Raw genomic sequence first — 20,178 nt, 5'->3', positions numbered from 1 at the left:
TATCGTAAGATTATGTTTCTGATCTCTATTTCCATCCCCACCCTTCTCTCTCTGTTCTTTATTTTTATTTATTTATTTTTCACTTGGTGATTTGAATGAGTCGGTGATAACCGTTGAATCAATACTGTGGTTTGGGTTGGCATTCCTTCAGTTGAAGTCAGTATGTGTGTTTTCTTGTTGATGGTAAGAATTGAACCGTCGAACCTCATTCCACCCTTTGAATATATATATATATATATATATATATATATATGTACGTACGTACGTATGTATGACTTTTTTAGTGGATTTAGCGAATCTGCTTCGCCATGGGAAACTTCGACTATTAAAATTGGTAAGATTAGCACTGTTCATTCAGGCTGAGTTTTTTCCTGGTCCGGTCCGAAACTTGAAAAACCAAATTCCAGTTCCTGGTTCCAGCCCGGATCAAAACGGATCCGAAACTAGCATTATAAAACCCGGACCAACATGGTCCGGGTACGGGTTAGGTACCCGGGTACCCGGGTCTTTTAAAAGAAAAATCTCGTATCGATAAGCCTCGCCCCCCGTCTACTTCGACTCTTCGACCCACGAAAGCAGCTTTGGGAGACGCCTTATGCTTCCAAAGCTGTCTTCACGTAAACTGAGTATTAGGTTCTTGGGTGAGAGCCTTATAATATGAACGGACCGAAAAAACACTTCTCCGAGAGGGTAACCACCCCAATTCGTCTGCTTGTTGATTACTTGGCTTCACAGAATACAAGAGGTTAAAAAATCAACAAAACTGTCAATCTCTCAGTCTTGTGTTGCGCTATTAAAGTTGATATCCCAATGAACTTGTCTACCCACCATCTCCATTACATCCGCCACTGAAGCCTCTTTAGCACACGCAATATGGAATAGTGAGGGAAAATGGTCTTGTAAAGCATTATCGCCGCACCATATATATTTCCAGAATTTAATCATAGACCCATCACCCAATTGAAGAGAGTGTGTCTAAGAAAAACCCCCAACCTCTTTAATTATGTTTTCATAGGCCCACTCCATTAGTACCCCTATTAAAATCACTTTTTTAATTACTAAATAATAAAAAAAAAAAAATTTGACCAACGGTCAAATAAAGTAGACAAAATAATATTTTCCTTAGATATTTCTCCTTCCACTATCGACCAAACTTGTTCGGCTTCCAAATAAAGTGAAAAGGCCAATCTGTTGATTAATTTTTGGCAAGTGAAAACGTATAAACGTTTTAAAATCCTCTGTGAGAAGTGCACATATCTTTATAAGAATAAATTTATAAATTTCGTTGTAACAAAATTTTTTTACAATCATATTTATTTTATTAAATCACGTTAATTTATAAATATTTTTATAAGATTCACTTGTCAATCATCTCTCTTTCCTTAAGATTGCTTAGAATATGTTTCCTGATGCTAAATTTGTTTCAATAATGACATATCAAGATTCAAGACTACGAGGTACGTTTGAATGTTGAATTGAATTAAATTAAATTGAATTGAGATGATAAAATATTATTAATTATTATTATTTTAAAATTTAAAAAAATTAAATTATTTATTATATTTTATATTAAAATTTAAAAAAATTATAATAATGAATTGAGATGAGTTGAATACAAACGAAACTTTTATTGCGATGAGAATTCGACGTTTCTTTTTAAATTCTCTTTAGAGTTTTTTTTTGCCAAATCCAGAGCAAGGAGACGGTGCGTTTTTGGAACGCATCTGCTATCCGTTATCCAAGGGAGGACAAAAATTTCTTGCTTTTCGTCGAACAACTTTGCTCGTTCTCGTCGTTGCAGTTCCATTGGCTTACTCCAGACGTCAATATGCAGGTCTCTCTCTCTCTCTCTCTCTCTCTCTCTCTCTCTCTCTCTCTCTCTCCAGTAACTTTCCAACTTCCTGAACCCCTCCGAACTCACAACGGTACAATCAAAACCCTGAACTCCAAACCCTAATTTCCTATCCCTTCTACTCATTCCCCCTTTGCGCCTCAAAACCCTAATATTCTAGCAGTGCTGCTCAGAAAAATCTCAGGAACATACAATAACGATTCGAAGAGCATGAAATAGCGATTCGAAATCCGTTTGTTTCGGCGACTGAAAAGTGAAAACGCCTCAACCGGATTCCCTTTGTTTGTTTTGAACCTACATCTTGAAATCCACCAAAATTTATTATATATATTTTTCCATAAATTCTAGTGTTTTATAAATTGGGGGATAAACTATAAAGTAAAAAAAATAATGTCGAATATATATTTGGCTGATTCCACCCCCCCAGCTTGTAGGAGTATCATTCCTTGATAATATATGGTGTTCAATGTAACTTGACTTTTATCTTTATTTAATGACTTAAAAAAACTGAAAAGCTTGGTACTTGTAATTGTGCAGGCCAGTGATAGGTTTAATATCAATTCCCAGCTTGAACATCTCCAAGCTAAATATGTCGGTACTGGGCATGCAGATATGAATAGATTGTGAGGCTGCGTATTCTCTGAAAACCAACATTTTTTCCAGTAATAGTATTTACTCGCTAATTTGTTGTTATTAATTCGTAAATGTGTAAATATACACGCTTTGTACGTGTAGTGAATGGGCCGTTAACATTCAACGGGATAGCTATGCATCATACGTGGGACACAACCCCATACTAGCGTACTTTGCTATTGCAGAAAATGAATCGATAGGAAGAGAGCATTACAACTTCATGCAGGTTTTTTCTATCTCATTTTTCTGTGTTATCTATGCTTGATATTGCCTGTAAAAGCATTTCTACTCACAATTTTCTGTTTCTTCAAGCTTTTGGTTGGAGGGTATCTTCTTGGGTGCGAGCATTTGCGTTTTTTATACTGTTGGCAAGAAAATGGTATAAGAATGGCAGCAAGAATCTATTGCCTTCGTTCCATTCATCTCTCTCGTATAGAGGGAATGCAGTTACAGAAGTCTGGAGCTAATAGACAAAGGGAACGATTACTGATAATGACCTCACCTCATACTTCTAGAAACAACCTCCTAGAAGAAATACATACTAGACCATTCTATTATTCTAACTAACACCCCAAAAAAAAAAAAAAAAAAAAAAAGGTGGAGCATATATGTCAAATAGGCCCAACTTGGAAGAAATGAACTAATTGGTTCGTAAAGATTTTGTGAACAGGCTGGCAGGCTGATCTTCACACAAACAGTATAGATATATCTTCACTTAGTATTTTGTCCCAAATGAATGACAGTCTACTTCAATGTGCTTGATTTTCTCATGGAACACAAGGTTGGGAGCACTGTGCAAAACAGTTTGATTATCACAGGCAATTGGAATAAGAGTAGGTGTTGTGAAACCAATATCCTGGAGAATGTGTCATGACCAAGTAAACTTGCTAGCTGTATGACCTATTGCTTTGCGTCTTCACTTGATTAACCATGTTCTGTTTCATTTGCAAGTAGGCTTGAACTTAAAGGAATCTGGTTGCAGTAACTTTCTGTGGTGGCTAAATTTGAGGCTTTGGGGTTGGTTTGATTGGTTAAAAGATGACTGGAGCTAGGGGAAAACTTTCGATGTTTTTAGGGTTTCAAATTGTATGAAAGAAGGGTTTCTGGTTCCGAGGAGGCTGGGAGAGGGAATTTCTGTGGGTCATGCCTTCAGCAATCAAAAAGAGATCATTTTTTTGTTTGGAAGGGGCTTGAAGTTTACAATGCTACTTCTGAACAATATATTCAGATGACGTGGTTGCCATTAGCTTCTCACATGATCTCCGCATATAAGTTCTCAATCCAAAGCCTTATTTCTGAACCATAGTCACCCACTATATCTTATTTAATTAACTATTCAAGAAAATATTTATTTCTTACAGTATTTGTCTTGAAGTTGCTATTCTGGTTTTCTATTCAAGCATCTAAGCATTTTTATTTAATAATATTGGATAATGGCTTAATGACTTCTAGAACCTTCCTGATAAATCACATAATCCCAATTTTTTCCGTGCAGAAAATGCTTTTGCCTTGTGGTCTCCCACCTGAAAGAGAAGACGATTGAGAATTTTCACGTGGACCAAATCTGGAAGATCTCAAACTCTCGATCTGTGCAGGCTGAGAGTTCCCATATTTATTCCCACATTTGTGATATCTATGTGTGTTTTTTGCTTGGAAGAACAATTATTGTTTGTGCGACCAAAGAATGTAGTACTCTCATCAAACTTGTTTATTTGGGCTTTTAAACATCAGTCCTTATTTCGAGGCTTGGACATTTTTAGTATTGATCTGGTTAGTATTGCTTTATCTGATCTCTCAGCTTCTTTTAAATTCAATTGGAGAACACATCATTTCTTCTCTCTTCAATAGAAAGAAGCTTGTGGATGAATCAACACGTCTTTGTGACAGAGACCCGGTTCTTGTTCGTTTCTTGCAAGAAAAGAGGTTTGGTACCAGAAAGGTTGTAAGTTATAGGATGGTTCAAAATAGGGATATCAACTGGTGATGATAGGATAGGAGCAATCGGATTCAGTTCTCAGAAATGGCTCATTCAACACCTTAGTGCAAGCATCATTATGCCACAACAATTTCTGCATAACCAGGTGCGCTCTATAGCCTTTACTACATCATTTCTAGCATTTGCCCGAGAAGGAAGAGTTACATCTTTAAGGGTTCACGCCCAATTGATTTTAGTTGGACTAGAATATGATACTCATGGTCCCATGGACCTCTACCACCACCACTGGCATGATGTCTGTTGACAAAAACCCATCTCCAAGACCTTCTCATTCCAATGACTTCCACCTAAACCCTGCTCAGAACCCTCTGCAAATACCCCACCACCATCAAAATTGAGTCCAAGGCCGAACAACTCCTATCCTCTAAACAAAAGGTCCATATTCCTTTCACTTGTCGACCTTCCTCTCGGTATGCTCAAATCTTAACCTCTTAAATGGCTCACTCCTGCTCTTCGACACCCTCCACCCCGTCTGTAATGCCCAAGCCCCAAGCTCAACGCATCCTAAGCTGATGTAGGTTGTGTTTGGATGTTGAAGTGAATTGAATTGAGTTGAGTTGAGATAATAAAATATTGTTAGAATATTATTTTTTAATATTATTATTATTTTGAGATTTGAAAAAGTTGAATTGTTTATTATATTTTGTGTTGGAATTTGAAAAAGTTGTAATGATGAGTTGAGATGAGTTAATCAACCAAACGAAGCCGTAGTCTACTTTAAAAGAAAGGCAAGTGGATTGTGCACGGAACTGAAACGGTTAGTTTCACGTAGGTTTTGTTTTTCATCCATTTGAACAAAAAGCCCTTGCATCTTCATCACTTAGGTGTTTCTCTTCTGTTACTTCTTCAGCCGATGTTGTTCTCATCTCAAACGTCTACGCCTCTCTCTCTCTCTCTCTCTCTCTCTCTCACACACACACACGCGCACACACAAATCTATATAAAAATGATATACCACGTGATGCCGAATAACTTCAGAATATTCAAGCGCCACAAACCTTTCGGAATATGTACGTTGCCGCCGTTCGTAATGGATCTCGTTAATAAATTCAGTCATCTGGTTTTCTTGCCTAAGTTATGGTGTTATCCCAATAAATACCCTCAAACCCCGAAGCTCAACGCTGCACCCAACACAGTTTTGGGTTTTATTGGGATTTGATGAGTCTATTCTTTTTCTTGGTTTCTCTTATATTTTTTAGTTGTGTTGCTGTTTGTAGTTGAGATGAGCTTGAAATATGTTGTCTTTATACAATTTGTTAGTAGGTTATATGGTGATTTTTAGGCAATAAATTTTTGGAAGAGCATGTTTGTTTGTTTTTTATAAGTAAAAATATTATATATATCAATAGGAGTAATCAAGTACACTGGATGTATACAAGAAAACGCCTAGCTCATACTAGAGAGCTCCTAATGACCCCAAGCCTGAATACAATGGAATACAATGGAATACAACAAGCCGCCCAAATTGGAATATAACACACCTCCCCAACACCAATCCCTTGTTTCCCGTAAGACTAAGGCCCTGTTTGGATTCAGAGATCAGTTGAGATGGTTTTATATGAGTTGAATAAAATATTGTTCGAATATTATTTTTAATATTATTATTGTTTTGGGATTTAAAAATTTTGAATTATTTATTATATTTTGTTTGAAAATTTGAAAAATTTGTAATGATGAAATGAGTTGAGTTGATGTGAATTTTGAATCCAAACGGGGCCTAATACTCCACCCTAAACTCCCTCTACGAGGACATCTTCATAATGTCTTCCATTTAGTCTTCCCTCGACTTGAGTTACCTCCCTTAGCGTCGTAGTTGATTGTTCAAGAAAGACGCTTTTTAACTCCCAGTTTTTCTTAAAACTTGATTTGGTTTCAAGCAAATGACCCCCCTCAATCGTAATGAGTAGTGTTTTAAATTGGTCTTCTCATCCTCCATATGAAAGCCCCACAATATGTTGAATTTCGTTAACCTTATGCAGAACCTAATCCGATGGTGAAACTATATTGTTTATTAAAGGAAGAGAAACTAGGGGAACAACATTATCCCCAGACACAGTTCTCAATTGCACTTCTGACCCTATACATTCCTCCTCACAAGGCACCAATGGCAAATTCATAATTTTGTCTCTACCATGTCTTGTATTCAAATCTCGAACCTCCTCAACAACAATATGTTGTTGTCCATTGAGGGTTCCTTCACCTTTGGCACAGGTGTCATTGTTCCATCAACGAGGACATTACTTGTAGGTGCTCCACCCCTAAACAACCTTTTATGTGCCACTTAATTAGACCTTACTGCTCCCTCAGGAGGCATAGAACATGTAGGGGAAGCACTACCTTCTGAAAGAGGCTTGTATGCTTCTTCCAAAGTACTTAAAATCCTGGAAGGACCCCCATCTACAATTGAAAGTGAACCCTGGAAAAATGTACCAATCCCATTTGCAACTGGTGATTGAGGGCAGTTAGACGACAAGCTGCCGATGTCCTGAGTGATACCGGCCTGAACAGTGATGCCAGCATCCAACGAACCTATCTGTGATGGAGTTGAGATGCCCTATGCCCGCGCACTTGAGTCCTTCAAACCAGTAGGATCTACCCCCCACCCCTTGTCCGTTTTCAATCCACCACCTAAATCTGTGATTAGGTCCAGCCCCTTATCCACTTTAATTATAAGATCTCTCACATACTCTATAACTCCCGTCAATTGAGCTGTGACAGCCCACAAGACCCCTTTCTCTTCTCCCACCCTCTAACACTCGACAGAGGTAGCCATTCCATCTTGCAACACATGGTGCTTACCTTCCACTTCTTCCAATGTCACCTGACAACTTTTGTCTCCTACAAGTATCTTACCCCTTCCTTCCGTTGTGGAGCTATTCTCTGCCAGACTATCTGCCGGTGACCTCAACACTGAGGCGTACGAGGCACCTTTGATCGAGGGAGACCTTCCCACTGTTTTTCCATCAACAAAGTCCCATCTGTTTGCTTGCTTCAGAACAACAGCTTTGGACCCAGTGACACTTCGAATGGAATGCAAAAAACATTTCCATCCGATGTCATTTGCACCTTTTGGAATCACCAACAAACATTTCCTCCTTCCATTCCAAAAATATGAGAGTTACAGAAAACTGCCTCTTGCGTTAATATGATGTTGAATGATGATAACTCTATTATCCATCTTTAGCTCCCTAAAGAATCCCTCATGACATAGGAGTTCTAAACAATCCATCTATCCCCTTAGCTACCCATGAAGCTGCCATCCCACATAGACACACGAACTTAACCATCATTTTACTTCGTTCAGAGATGCGAAAACTATTTCCTCCTTTTGTGAAAACAAAGGTTTTTTATTCCACCTTCAACCACCTCTCACCATCCATTTGAGACAAATACACGTCGCTCGTTGTCATCCTCCGATACCAAATCACAGGATTGGGCACCTTAGGGTTTTCTCTCAAGGTACTTCTTAAATATCTTATATGTTTTATTGTATGAAGCGAAGAGGTGTTTTTATCGAAATTTGGCAGGAAGAACAAGTCAATGGTCGGAGCTTTGGGTGTTTTGATTTTTAAAAGTGAAGTGGGTTTCTGATGGATGGTGGATGTTTAAATCTCTAGTTGGCTGAAGTTTATGAAATAAGAAATTTTGATCAGAGTTTTTGAGAAATCTGTCTTGATGAAATTTAAGATCAGTGTTATGGAAATTCTGCAATAAGGAATACGTGGGCTATTGGTTTAAGCTCTTAGAAATAAATATAGTATAATTGAGAGATTTTTCTTGAAGTATACGCGTTGACTAATTTCTAGGAAAATTTCTAGTTATAAGCTAGTTTGGATATCACACTTCATAAAGTATAAATTATTTACATGACATAATTTGATTTGAAAGATAAATTTTAAGATTTGAATATTACAAATTAAATCTTATTATTTAAGTAATATAGATGATGTGATCTACACATCGACTTGAGAATATAATAACTTAATTTTTAAACTTAAAAGTACTATACTTGAAGTGCTACGATATTATAATTATTGCATATTTTTTATTTTATTGTGATACATATATTTTCGATTCTATGAGTGCTACGATATTATAAATAGTGTTTAAATTAAGTTACTTTAAGGTACTAATTTTTTTTGTAGATTTCTCGAAGATATGTGAATAGTTTTAGAAAGAGAAATTCTTACTTGAAGATGTTTAGAATTTTTTATAAATGGTTTACATAATTTATTTAGGTTCTAAGTAATACTACTGTCATTGTCAAGTGGTAATTGGCGTATTCAGTTTCCAAGTAAGTGGGCTTAATTATTTTGATATTTTTATTTAAAATTTTCTTGGCACGTTTATTAAACACGTTATTGTTATGAAAAGTTATTTGTATTGCGTAATAAATGTTAGAATATCTCATGGCAAATTAGTATTTCATGAAATGTGTGACTTGAGCGCATAAGAAAATAATAATTTCATAGCATTAACTTTTATGTATATTGTCATGGCATATTCATAGAAGATTTTTTTTTAGAAACTTTATGCGATTTATGATATGATTATATTTACATGGAAAACATGTACTACATGTGTGGTATATACACATTTCTCATGTTCTCCTCCCCCAACAATATAGTAACAACACCGTATAAAATTATAAACATCATATATTATATCATACATGAGAATGTGTATACCGAAGGACATTAAGAATGTGTATATACTACACATGAGAAATGTATGTGGAGAATAACTACATTGAAGGATACTAGAAAGTGTAGACCCTATACATAAAAGCTAATGGGAAAGATAATCACACCGAAGGACATTAAGAAGGTGTAGAACCCAAATGGAGAGGAATTTGTGGGAATGATAGCTACATTTGAAAGGAGTTCCTTTTATGACTTTTTTTTTTAAAGTGCTCTATATAGTACAAGATTTACAATTTTACGTTTAGTACAATGAATTCAGTTATTGTTTTTATTTTTAGTTTTATGCATGATTTAATAAATGAGACTCGTATGTTAGACCCACTTTAATTAATCCTACTTACAGAGCCGCAGACTTACCTTCCACCTATAATATTTCTTGAGCAATGTTAGATATAGTTATTGGTTGTACAAACATGTACTCATTTTAAAAAAGAGCGATGTATACTATTAAAGAATTAATTTTTTCATGTGGGTTTCATTTTAACTCATTTTTTTTAAAAGGAGCACACGACGCCTGTGTATTCTATGACTATAAATATCAATTTTCAAATTTTTTATTTTACATAAATTAAAAAGGAGCATGTCAATAAGGAAGCTTAAAGGACACATGCCACATGGAAGGGTTATAAGAAGAGTTATGAAATAAGTGTCATCTATAGAATATTTTATTTGAAAGAATAAATTTTATGAAAGAACAAGAAAGTTGGTTTGATTATTTTTCATCTAACTAAAATAATCAAACCAACTTTCTTGTTCTTTCATAAAATTTATTCTTTCAAATAAAATATTCTATAGATGACACTTATTTCATAGCTCCCCTTCTAACCCTGCCATGTGTCCTCTAAGCTTCCTTATTGGTATGCTCATATTTAATATATGTAAAATAAGAAATTTTATCGGTGGAACGCAAGCCCACGGCTTAGCAAGTAGGATTAATTAAGTTAGGTGAAACATATGAGCCTAAATCATGCATAAAACTAACTCTTTGTTTGGATTGAGAGAGTCTCTCAACCTATTTCATCTCATTTGATCATTACAATTTTCTCAAACTTTCACAAAAAATATAATAAAAAATTTAATTTTTTCAAATTTCAAAACAAAAATAATTTTCTAACAATATTTTATTTAATTTTCTTCTCATCTCAACTCACTATCCAAACCTTTTCTAAAAATAAAAAGAATAACTAAATTTATAGTATTAATTGTAATATTGCAAAATTTGTACTATGCAAAAAAATATTACGAAAAATTTCCCTCCATAAAGAGAGCTACACCTATGTTAATGTTCTGCTGCCAGGAGATGGAAATATAAGAAAAGTTGAGGATCTCATGAAAAAGGCCCCATCTTGCATCTGGATCTGAGTTAAGAACAAGGCGCATGCTTTTGTGGCCGGAGATAAAAAAGAGAAATGATATTTATAATTGCGGATGTGCAAGTACCATACAATCACTTTAAAAAAAATGAATAAATATGAAATATTATATGAAAATAAATTAATTATTTAATAGTGAGCTATACTTTTTTTTAAAATGACTGTACGGTATTTATGTATTTTACAACTGTATGTAACATTATTCGGAGATAAATTCCATCCGTACAGCCATTCGAGTTTCAAGCAATATTCGTGTCTCCATGGACTGCCCACACAGCAACTAAATTATATATATATATATATATCTACCTATATATATAAAGAGCCTATCTAACGGCAATTCTTGTTTTAACAGTAAACAAGATTTTTCCGTTTAAATTAATTTCTCTCCGTTAAAAGTTCTTCAAATCGTTAAATAGCGCAATTACCAATTTGATACCCATTGATTGGGTCTTTCACGCCATCCGTATTTAAAGTCTGATGATGCCGCCCATCTATTAACTCTTTAATACCATTTATTACCATTTATTGGTTGTTAAATTATGAAAAATAAATATATTGATCAACAGTTGATTTTTGAACGAATCATTTAAATTCTCTTTTTAACAGTTCCTGACGATTCAAATGCATCCATATCATTCTGAGATTCATTATATTTGATTCATTATATTCTGCCTTTGACGTTACAAATCCCAATTAATAATTACATATAAAAAAATACAAATACATAAAATTAAAATAATATCAAATACTATTCTCCTAAAATAACTCAGAAAATTCTTCCCAGCCGAGCCGAAGAAATCCCCCGTTTCCCTTGAGTTTGTATTCATCATTCCCCCTCCTGTTTCTCCAGTTTGTATTCATCATTCCCCTGTTTCTCCTTCACTCGTGGAAGCTATTAGAGACTTGCATACACAAATTCTGCTGGATTTGAGGTAATATTTTGTTTCTTTATCAATCTTTTATGTTTAACTATTTGAATGAAAATAATTCTAAACAGAATTTTCACAGTTTATCTTTTCTCCTATAGGCTGTTTCTCTCAAATCAGTTGTCTACAAGTACTGCAGTGGTGATAAAGTTTGAAGGAATCACCGAAGAGGTCAGTCTACCCACTTTTGTGTGTTTATGGTATATCTATGGTCTACCTATGTTTGGGATTATAGTCTGTCTAATGTTTATTTCTCTAGAAGCACAAACACAAGCCAGATAGATATGTTCTCTGTAAGAAAAAAACTACATAACTTTGTGTTTTTTGTTGTTTACAAGTATATAACTTTAGGATTTGTATAGAGAAATAGACATAAATTTACAGAAAATTCTAACATTGTAAGATTCAAAATTCTAGAGTAATTTAATTGTAACAAACAATTCAAGTATATAACTTCAGGAATTATATTTCATTCCCTAAAATATGTGAAAGTTATAAAAAATATGTGAAAGTTATAAAAAAAACCAAAACCAATAGGGGATAAGAAAACAAAAAATAGAAGAAAAAAACCAAAAAAAAGAAGCGCTGAGTGGATTTAAAGAAGCAAAAATAACAACTACCATACAAGAAAAACCATACATTCAGATTTAAAGAAGCAAAAACGGAAAAAAACAATATATGGCTCATAATTAAATTTCAACAGTCTTCTTCTTCAAAAAAAAAAAAAAAATTCAACAGTCACATTCATAGTTGAAAACAATCCAGGAACCCAAAACCCAATCTATCATTACAATCTTTGACATAGTTTTTGCTAAAAAAAAACCCATGGTACAACATATTGTATTGCAAATAATTAAAGGATCCTCCCAATAGCACATTTCCCAGTTAACAATATGGCACAAAACTTAACAGCTTATACATGCAACTTATAATAGGGCGGGATATAGTGGTTCAGCAATTCAAGTCTATAAGATGTATGACTTGATCAATCAATTTGTGCTTACAAAGTTCATCCAGAAACTTCGGAGACTAACTTACTCGCTCCACTATTTTAATCAAGCAGCTAGCAACCTATTCAACAAGCTACAGATTTGAAAAAAATGGACATAATAAGTCAGATCTACACCATCCAAAATAAGCAAAAACACATCGAACAAATCAAAGAAAAATACATATATATATATATAAACACTCTACACATTGCTCGAAAATTTATGAGTTCCGAAAACATATAAATATAGAGGGAAACGAGTAATCATCCACGATGACAAAAGGTAAAATTTTTAACTTTTCTCAGGAACCAAACACAGTGGAAAGAGCAACTCTCTTGAGGCAAGTTGAGCCCAAACAGGAAACTAAACCCAAACCCAACCTCATACGGGCCTAAGGCCCAAGGCCCAACAAAAGAACCCACGGGTTCCTCAAGAACCCGGAACAAAAAGTATGGACATATTCTTCAGATCTACACCATCCAAAATAAGCAAAAACACATCGAACAAAATTAAAGAAAAATACATATATATATATATACACACAAACGGTATTGCTCGAAAATTTTATGAGTTCCGAAAACATATAAATATAGAGGGAAACGAGTAATCATCCACGAACTACAAAAGGTAAAATTTTTAACTTTTCTCAGGAACCAAACATATTCATTCAGAGAGAGAGGGAGGGAGAGAGAGTACCAGATGAACGGACTGATTTTTAATCCCATCGAGACTGATGGCCTTCTCGCCAGCCATGTTGGAAAGCAGGCAAGACTATAGCCTGAGGTAAGAAGAAACCAAATCGGATCAGAAACCCCTTAAACGAGTTAAATAGATCAAATTTATAGTATAAAATACACGGTGGAAGAACTACAAGCACTTCGTCAGAAGTGAAAAAGAAGACAGAAAATTAAATGGGAGAGAGAGAGAGAGAGTAGATGCCGACGGTGTGATCGGGAGGAATGAGAAATCTAGAGAGAGAGAGAGAGGCTATGTTGAGCCGAAAACAATAGAGATACTGAACTTCCTTCCGTGAGATAGAGAGAGAGAGAGAGGGGGTTGCGGGAGTTTCTTTAACTTTCTAAGAGAGAGAGAGAGGGTTGCGGGAGTTTATTAAACTTTCTAAGCACAATCCGTGTGTTGTGCTTTTCCTGTGTGAGAGGGAACGGTCGATGCAGCTCTATGTTGTGTTTTCTCGGTTGGAGTGGACGGCCAGGATATGATTGGAGAGTAGTGACGCGGATTGTGAAAAATAAAATAAAAAATAAAATAAATATAATATATAAATAAAAAATATTTATCACTATTATATATAAATAAAAAATAAAATCACTATAATATTTATCACTACTAAATATAAATAAATAAAATAAAATCATTATAATATATAAATAAAAAATAAAATCACTATAATATATAAATAAAAAATAAAATCACTATAATAAAATAACTATAATATATAAATAAAAAATAAAATCACTATTATATATAAATAAAAAATAAAATCACTAAAATATATAAATAAAAAATAAAATCACTATAATATATAATAAATAATAAATAAAATTACTATAATATTTATCATTATTAAATTTAAATAAAAAATTAAATCATTATAATATATAAATAAAAAATTAAATCACTATAATATATAAATAAATAAAAAATAAAATCATTATAATATTTATCTCTATTATATATAAATAAAAAATAAAAACACTAAAATAGGCCAGATACTCTTTTTTTTTATTCATTTTTTTCATTTTTTTCATTTAGATTATTTCTAAATTATTTTTATTATATATTATTATATATTATAATATATAAATTAGAATATATAATATAAATTATTAATAATTTTTTAATTAATATTTTTTAATTTAATTAATTTTTAAATATTAAATATTAAATATTAAATTAAAAATAAAATCATTATAATATTTATCATTATTATATATAAAAAGAAAATAAAATCACTACAATATTTATTAATATTAAAAAATCACTATAATCAAATCATTATAATATTTATTATTAAAAATCAAATCACTATAATATTTATGAGACCCACACATTTTTCAACTACCTACTCAAAAGTCAACAACTCAAAATACTTCACACATCCAAACAACTCAAAATAATCAAATCATTATAATGTTTGTTTTAGATTTCTGTTCCATAGTATTTAATCATTTGATTATTTATTTAATTTTTTATATGTAATATTGAAATATGTGTTTGTTAGATTCCAGTTTCATAGTATTTTGTTATTTAATTATTTATTTAATTGAGCATTAGAAATAATAGTTATTTCTTTATTTCATCTTGCTTGTGTAGAACAGTATCCAACAGTTGAAACAATCATTTTCTTCATTAACATAATGAGAAATGGTAAGATTCTGTCAATAATTTATTTTAAAAAATTTAACAACAAAAATATAAATTTGTGTCAAATTTAAATCTATAAACAATTTCTTGAAGATCATGGAAAACAACCTGCAAAAAGAATCTTGTATAAAGATTTACCAGAAGAGAAGAAGGAGGAGATTCGTAGAAAGCAAAGAGAAAGATATGCTAAACAAAGAGCATATAGAAGCAACTCGATTCGTATTAATGATTCGACATCATTTGGTGATGATGATTCTAATAGATCTGTTGGTGATCAAACGACTACGTCAATTGCTCGATATTCAAACAATGACGTCCAATATACAGACAACATTGAAGACTTTAGTCTTGTTCAAAGAGTATCAAAGAGACAACGAAATTCTGATATTCATATTGATATCACTGAAGATGATTCGTCTCGTGAACCATGTGTTCTTCATGGTGTTGATGTATGTGTCATTAATTCAGAGACACATTCATCTATAACCAATGTCTCTGAATCTTCTAATCAACTCTTTATCCAGCAGGTTCTCCTCTAATAATTTCTCTAAATTTCTTTTTCACCCATCATTCTGTTATTTTTCTCTAAGATTTCGAAAAATATTATACAAATAGGATCCATATGTTGTTCGAGAGGAGTCAAGCTATGGTCAGTCGCATCACGGTTCTACTGGATTGAGACAATTGTTGAAAGTAGTGCCATCTGAAGCGTATTCTCTACCATTAGTACCCAGCTGCATACACTGTAAAGCAAAGCGATTCTGTCATGAAACAACTGGCTTTTGCTGTGCTGATGGGAAAATTTATTTAGCCACAAATGATGTTCCTGATCAGCTTTATGCATTGTTCACCTCCAACACGGATGAATCTACACATTTTAGGACTTACATTCGAACTTATAACAACAAGTTCGCTTTTACATCATTCGGAGTGAAATTTGATAAAGATCTATGTAGGAGAAATAGAGGAATTTATACTTTCAGAACTCAGGGACAGATCTATCACTACATCAACGACTTGCTTCCTTCAAATGGTTGTCCTTCTCATCTCCAGTTGTATTTCTATGATACAGAACATGAATTAGAAAATCGCATTTCTGATTCAAATAGAATGGATCCATCAATTATAGCTCAACTCATCGATATTCTTCGCATCAATCCATATTCCATTTTTTTCCGTTCTCTTGGTGATTTGCCAGATTTAGAAAATCAAAAAATCCGCATAAGATCAGATGCTGGCCTAGATCAACGTGTATTTAATGCCCCTACATCTTCACAAGTTGCAGCAATATGGGTAGAAAATGATGATGGAGGTCAACTAAGAGGACGCGATATTTTTGTCTTTAACCATTCTGGTGGAAGTCATATAGTTCAGTACTATTTTGGATGTTATGATCCGCTGCAATATCCATTATTATTTCCTTTTGGTGAAATTGGTTGGCATCAAGGAATTGAAAGGGTAAGTAGAGGAAGAAGATCTACACATAACGAAACAAGCCGATCAATAAATCCTCAACAATCAGGAACTGCAGATGAATTACTTGCAAGAGAACAACGAGGTTAGATTGCGATATTAATATTCAAAAATTTAATTTAGCATCTACGACCAATTTAATAACATTCCATTCACATTTTACTTTTGCAGCATTAAACAGAGAAAGGAAGGATCCGATTGTTTCTTGTCGTGAATATTATTGTTACAAATTGCAAATAAGAGAAAATGTCAAATCAATTTTACTACTTTCTGGTCGACTACTGCAACAATTTGTAGTAGATATGTATGTCAAAATCGAGACGTCAAGATTAGATTATTTTAGAAATAACCAACAACATATCCGATCAGAGGTATATCAAGGTATTGTTGATACCATTACGCTTGGGGAAACAAACGCTTCTAATGTTGGGAAACGGATTATACTGCCTTCGTCATTTATTGGAGGTCCAAGAGATATGAGGAAAAGATATATGGAAGCAATGGCTTTAGTTCAACGATATGGCAAACCAGACATTTTCTTAACAATGACGTGCAATCCAAACTGGCAAGAAATTACAAATGAATTAAGTCCGCATGAGGAGAGTCAGAATCGACCTGACTTGGTTGCTCGGGTCTTCCATTCAAAATTAGAAGAATTAAAGGATCAATTATTCAAGAAGCATATTTTTGGTAAAGTCTCAGCATATGTCTACGTTATCGAGCACCAAAAAAGAGGTCTTCCACATGCGCATTTTTTAATTATCTTACAGAATGATTGGAAAGTCTATGCGCCTGAATCTTTTGATGAGATCGTATCAGCAGAGATACCTGATAAAAATACAAACATGTACTTGCATAACGTTGTTGTCAAGCATATGATGCATGGACCATGTGGAGCCTTGAACCCATCAAATGTTTGCATGAAAAGAAATGGTTGTTGCAAAAGTAATTATCCAAAGAATTATGCATCTGCTACGACTGTTGGAAATGATTCATTCCCAATATATAGACGTAAGAACGATGGAATAACTGTCAAAGTTAGAGGCAAAAATTTAGACAATCGTTGGGTTGTGCCATATAATCCATATCTGCTTGCAACATTTGACTGTCATATCAATGTTGAGATTTGTTCTACAATACAAGCAGTCAAATATCTTTATAAGTACATTTATAAAGGGCATGATCGTGTTGCTTTCAACCTGGTATCTGAACAAAACAATCGACAAGTTGATGAAATCCAACAATTCCAATCGGCTCGATGGATTACTCCCCCCGAAGCTATGTGGAGAATATATGGGTTTGTTATTAATGAAATGTATCCTGCAGTGTATAGTTTACATTTACATCTAGAAGATCAACACCCAGTGACTTTCCGAGCAAATGAAGATCTAATTAACGTTGTCAGTTTAGATCGTTCCAGAAAATCGATGTTAACAGAATTTTTTACATTAAATCGAGTAGATGATAATGCAAAGAGATTACTGTATAAAGAATTTCCGGAATATTATGTTTGGAACCAACAATACAAAGAGTGGACTCCTCGGAAAAAGAAAACTGTTATAGGTCGTATTGTTACAGTAAATCCATTTGAAGGCGAGAGATATTATCTGCGGATATTACTAAACCATATAAGAGGACTTTTGTCCTTTGAAGATCTTAGAACAGTTGATGGTGTTGTGTCCCCAACATTTCGCGAAGCAGCAACAATGCATGGTTTGCTACAAAGAGATAGTAGCTTAGAAGATTGTTTACAAGAAGCATCTCTGTATCAAATGCCCTCCAGTTTTAGACGATTATTTGCAACAATATTGGTTTATTGTAATCCAACCAATCCCAGGGAACTATGGGAACGTTTCGAGCAAGACATGTCAGTTGATTTCAAATCAACAGAAAATTCTATATCAAATGTAAGAACCAAAGTATTGAGGTCAATCTCCTTCACAATCGAATCAATGGGCAAATATATTAATTCCTACAATCTACTTGATGATGACATCTGTTTTGATGAAGAAGAATTTCAGTCTAGAGAAATCGATGATAAATTGGCTGTTGAAATTCCAGAAGAAGATATTGCCGCATCAGAATCTCTTAACAGTGAACAAAAACATGTCTATAATGCAGTGTTGGAAAAAGTATTTGCAAACCAAAATGCTGCATTCTTTGTAGATGGACCGGGTGGTACAGGGAAAACATTCTTATACAAAGCACTTCTCGCAACAGTACGATCAAGAAAATTGGTAGCACTTGCAACTGCTTCATCAGGTGTTGCCGCATCTATTCTTCCGGGAGGTCGAACGGCACACTCACGTTTCAAGCTTCCACTTGATACTGACAAAAAAAGCACGTGTTGTGTCAGCAAACAAAGTGCATTGGCAAACCTACTTCGTTCAGCAAAACTAATAATATGGGTTGAGGCTCCAATGACAAGAAAACAACACATCGAAGCATTAGATAAAATGCTACGAGACATCAATAATTCGGATGTAACATTCGGTGGAAAGGTTGTTGTTTTCGGCGGAGATTTTCGACAGGTTTTACCAGTGGTTCGCAAAGGAACAAGACAAGAACAGGTTACTTCCAGTTTGGTTTATTCGTATTTGTGGCCTACATTGACCAAGTTCCACTTAACTGAAAATATGCGGGCAAGATTTGATCCAGTTTTTTCAGATTATGTGTTAGAAGTAGGCAACGGAATGCCGCCGAACACAATTGATGAAACCATAAAAATCCCGAATGGGATGCTTGTTCCCTATGAAGATGACAACACTTCTTTAGACCATTTAATAGAAGATGTTTTCCACAATATTCAAGAATATTCAGCAAATATTTCAACTATGATGAATCGGGCCATATTAACACCAAAGAATGGTTCTGTTGATGAAATAAATGCATTGTTGATTCATAGGTTTCCAGGTGAAGTTCATCAATATTACAGTTTTGATGAGACAATAGATGCATCAGAACAATCAGTTATGGAAGATTTCTTAAATACTCTAACCCCAAATGGACTTCCGCCTCATGAATTATTACTCAAGAAAAACTGTCCCATCATGCTGCTTAGAAACATTAATCCTTCAGAAGGTTTATGCAATGGAACCCGTTTAATTTGTCGATCTTTTGATCGAAATATCATAGATGCAGAAATTGCAGTTGGACATCATATCGGAAAAAGGGTGTTCATTCCAAGGATACCATTCTTACCAAATGTTGATGAAAATAGTGGTTTTCCATTTAAACGAACTCAGTTCCCTATAAGATTAAGTTTTGCAATGACTATAAATAAGTCACAAGGGCAGACATTGGATTATGTTGGGATTTATTTACCTCAACCAGTTTTTTCACATGGTCAATTATATGTGGTTTTATCAAGGGCCAAGACAGCATCTACAGTGAGGATTCTAATACGACCAGTGTCCACTGAACAACGTGAAAATAACTACACAAAAAATATTGTGTTCACGGAATTACTAACATTATCATGTTCAAATTAATGTTATACAGGTAACTAGATTTAATTGTATAGTTCCGATTTACTGTCTATTATAATATTAATCTCTATATCACTAATATTGAATCATTTAATTAAATGCCTTCGTCAATTGCTCTGGTAGATCATGAATTTAAATCAACACTTGTTATACTTATGCATTTGAAATTTTTGTATCTAAAAAGGGGAGAAAATGCGGACGGTGTATACATCAATAAAGGATATCACTCCAAATACAAGAAACTGGAAAATTAAGATGATCGTTGCGGAGAAGTCGCCCAAACGAATAAGCCAACGTACAAATGTGAAGTACCAAAATTTGACATTATTTGATGAAGAGGTATAATATTTATTT

The 20,178-nt window shown here is 33.8% G+C and overlaps 2 protein-coding genes across 2 annotated transcripts; both read left to right on the top strand.

Moving 5' to 3' along the window:
* Positions 1-1,676: 1,676 nt before the first annotated feature.
* LOC108981409 (uncharacterized protein At4g14342-like) lies at positions 1,677-4,275 on the top strand. The gene is made up of 4 exons (XM_018952561.2): positions 1,677-1,834; positions 2,390-2,475; positions 2,588-2,711; positions 3,981-4,275. Exons 1-4 carry the CDS (start codon positions 1,829-1,831, stop codon positions 4,026-4,028), a joined length of 264 nt encoding a protein of 87 aa, XP_018808106.1. The 5' UTR covers positions 1,677-1,828; the 3' UTR covers positions 4,029-4,275.
* Positions 4,276-14,856: 10,581 nt separating this feature from the next.
* On the top strand, positions 14,857-19,827 carry LOC118344042. Its single transcript, XM_035683789.1, has 4 exons — positions 14,857-14,866; positions 14,957-15,390; positions 15,479-16,421; positions 16,508-19,827. The coding sequence occupies exons 1-4, from the start codon at positions 14,857-14,859 to the stop codon at positions 19,825-19,827; spliced, it is 4,707 nt and encodes a 1,568-aa protein (XP_035539682.1).
* Positions 19,828-20,178: the final 351 nt, after the last annotated feature.

This window comes from Juglans regia, chromosome 12 (genome assembly GCF_001411555.2).
Source record: "Juglans regia cultivar Chandler chromosome 12, Walnut 2.0, whole genome shotgun sequence".
NCBI classification, from domain to species: Eukaryota; Viridiplantae; Streptophyta; class Magnoliopsida; order Fagales; family Juglandaceae; genus Juglans; species Juglans regia.
Note: the sequence above shows the minus strand (reverse complement) of the source record. Positions and strands in the feature narration are given on the sequence as shown.

Excerpts from the sequence above, each read along its gene's own strand:
- LOC108981409 (XM_018952561.2), top strand. Across the intron at positions 2,476-2,587 it reads CATGCAGATATGAATAGATT|TGAATGGGCCGTTAACATTC; the intron begins GTGAGGCTGCGT and ends TTGTACGTGTAG. Across the intron at positions 2,712-3,980 it reads AGCATTACAACTTCATGCAG|AAAATGCTTTTGCCTTGTGG; the intron begins GTTTTTTCTATC and ends TTTTCCGTGCAG.
- LOC118344042 (XM_035683789.1), top strand. Across the intron at positions 15,391-15,478 it reads ATCAACTCTTTATCCAGCAG|GATCCATATGTTGTTCGAGA; the intron begins GTTCTCCTCTAA and ends TTATACAAATAG. Across the intron at positions 16,422-16,507 it reads ACTTGCAAGAGAACAACGAG|CATTAAACAGAGAAAGGAAG; the intron begins GTTAGATTGCGA and ends TTACTTTTGCAG.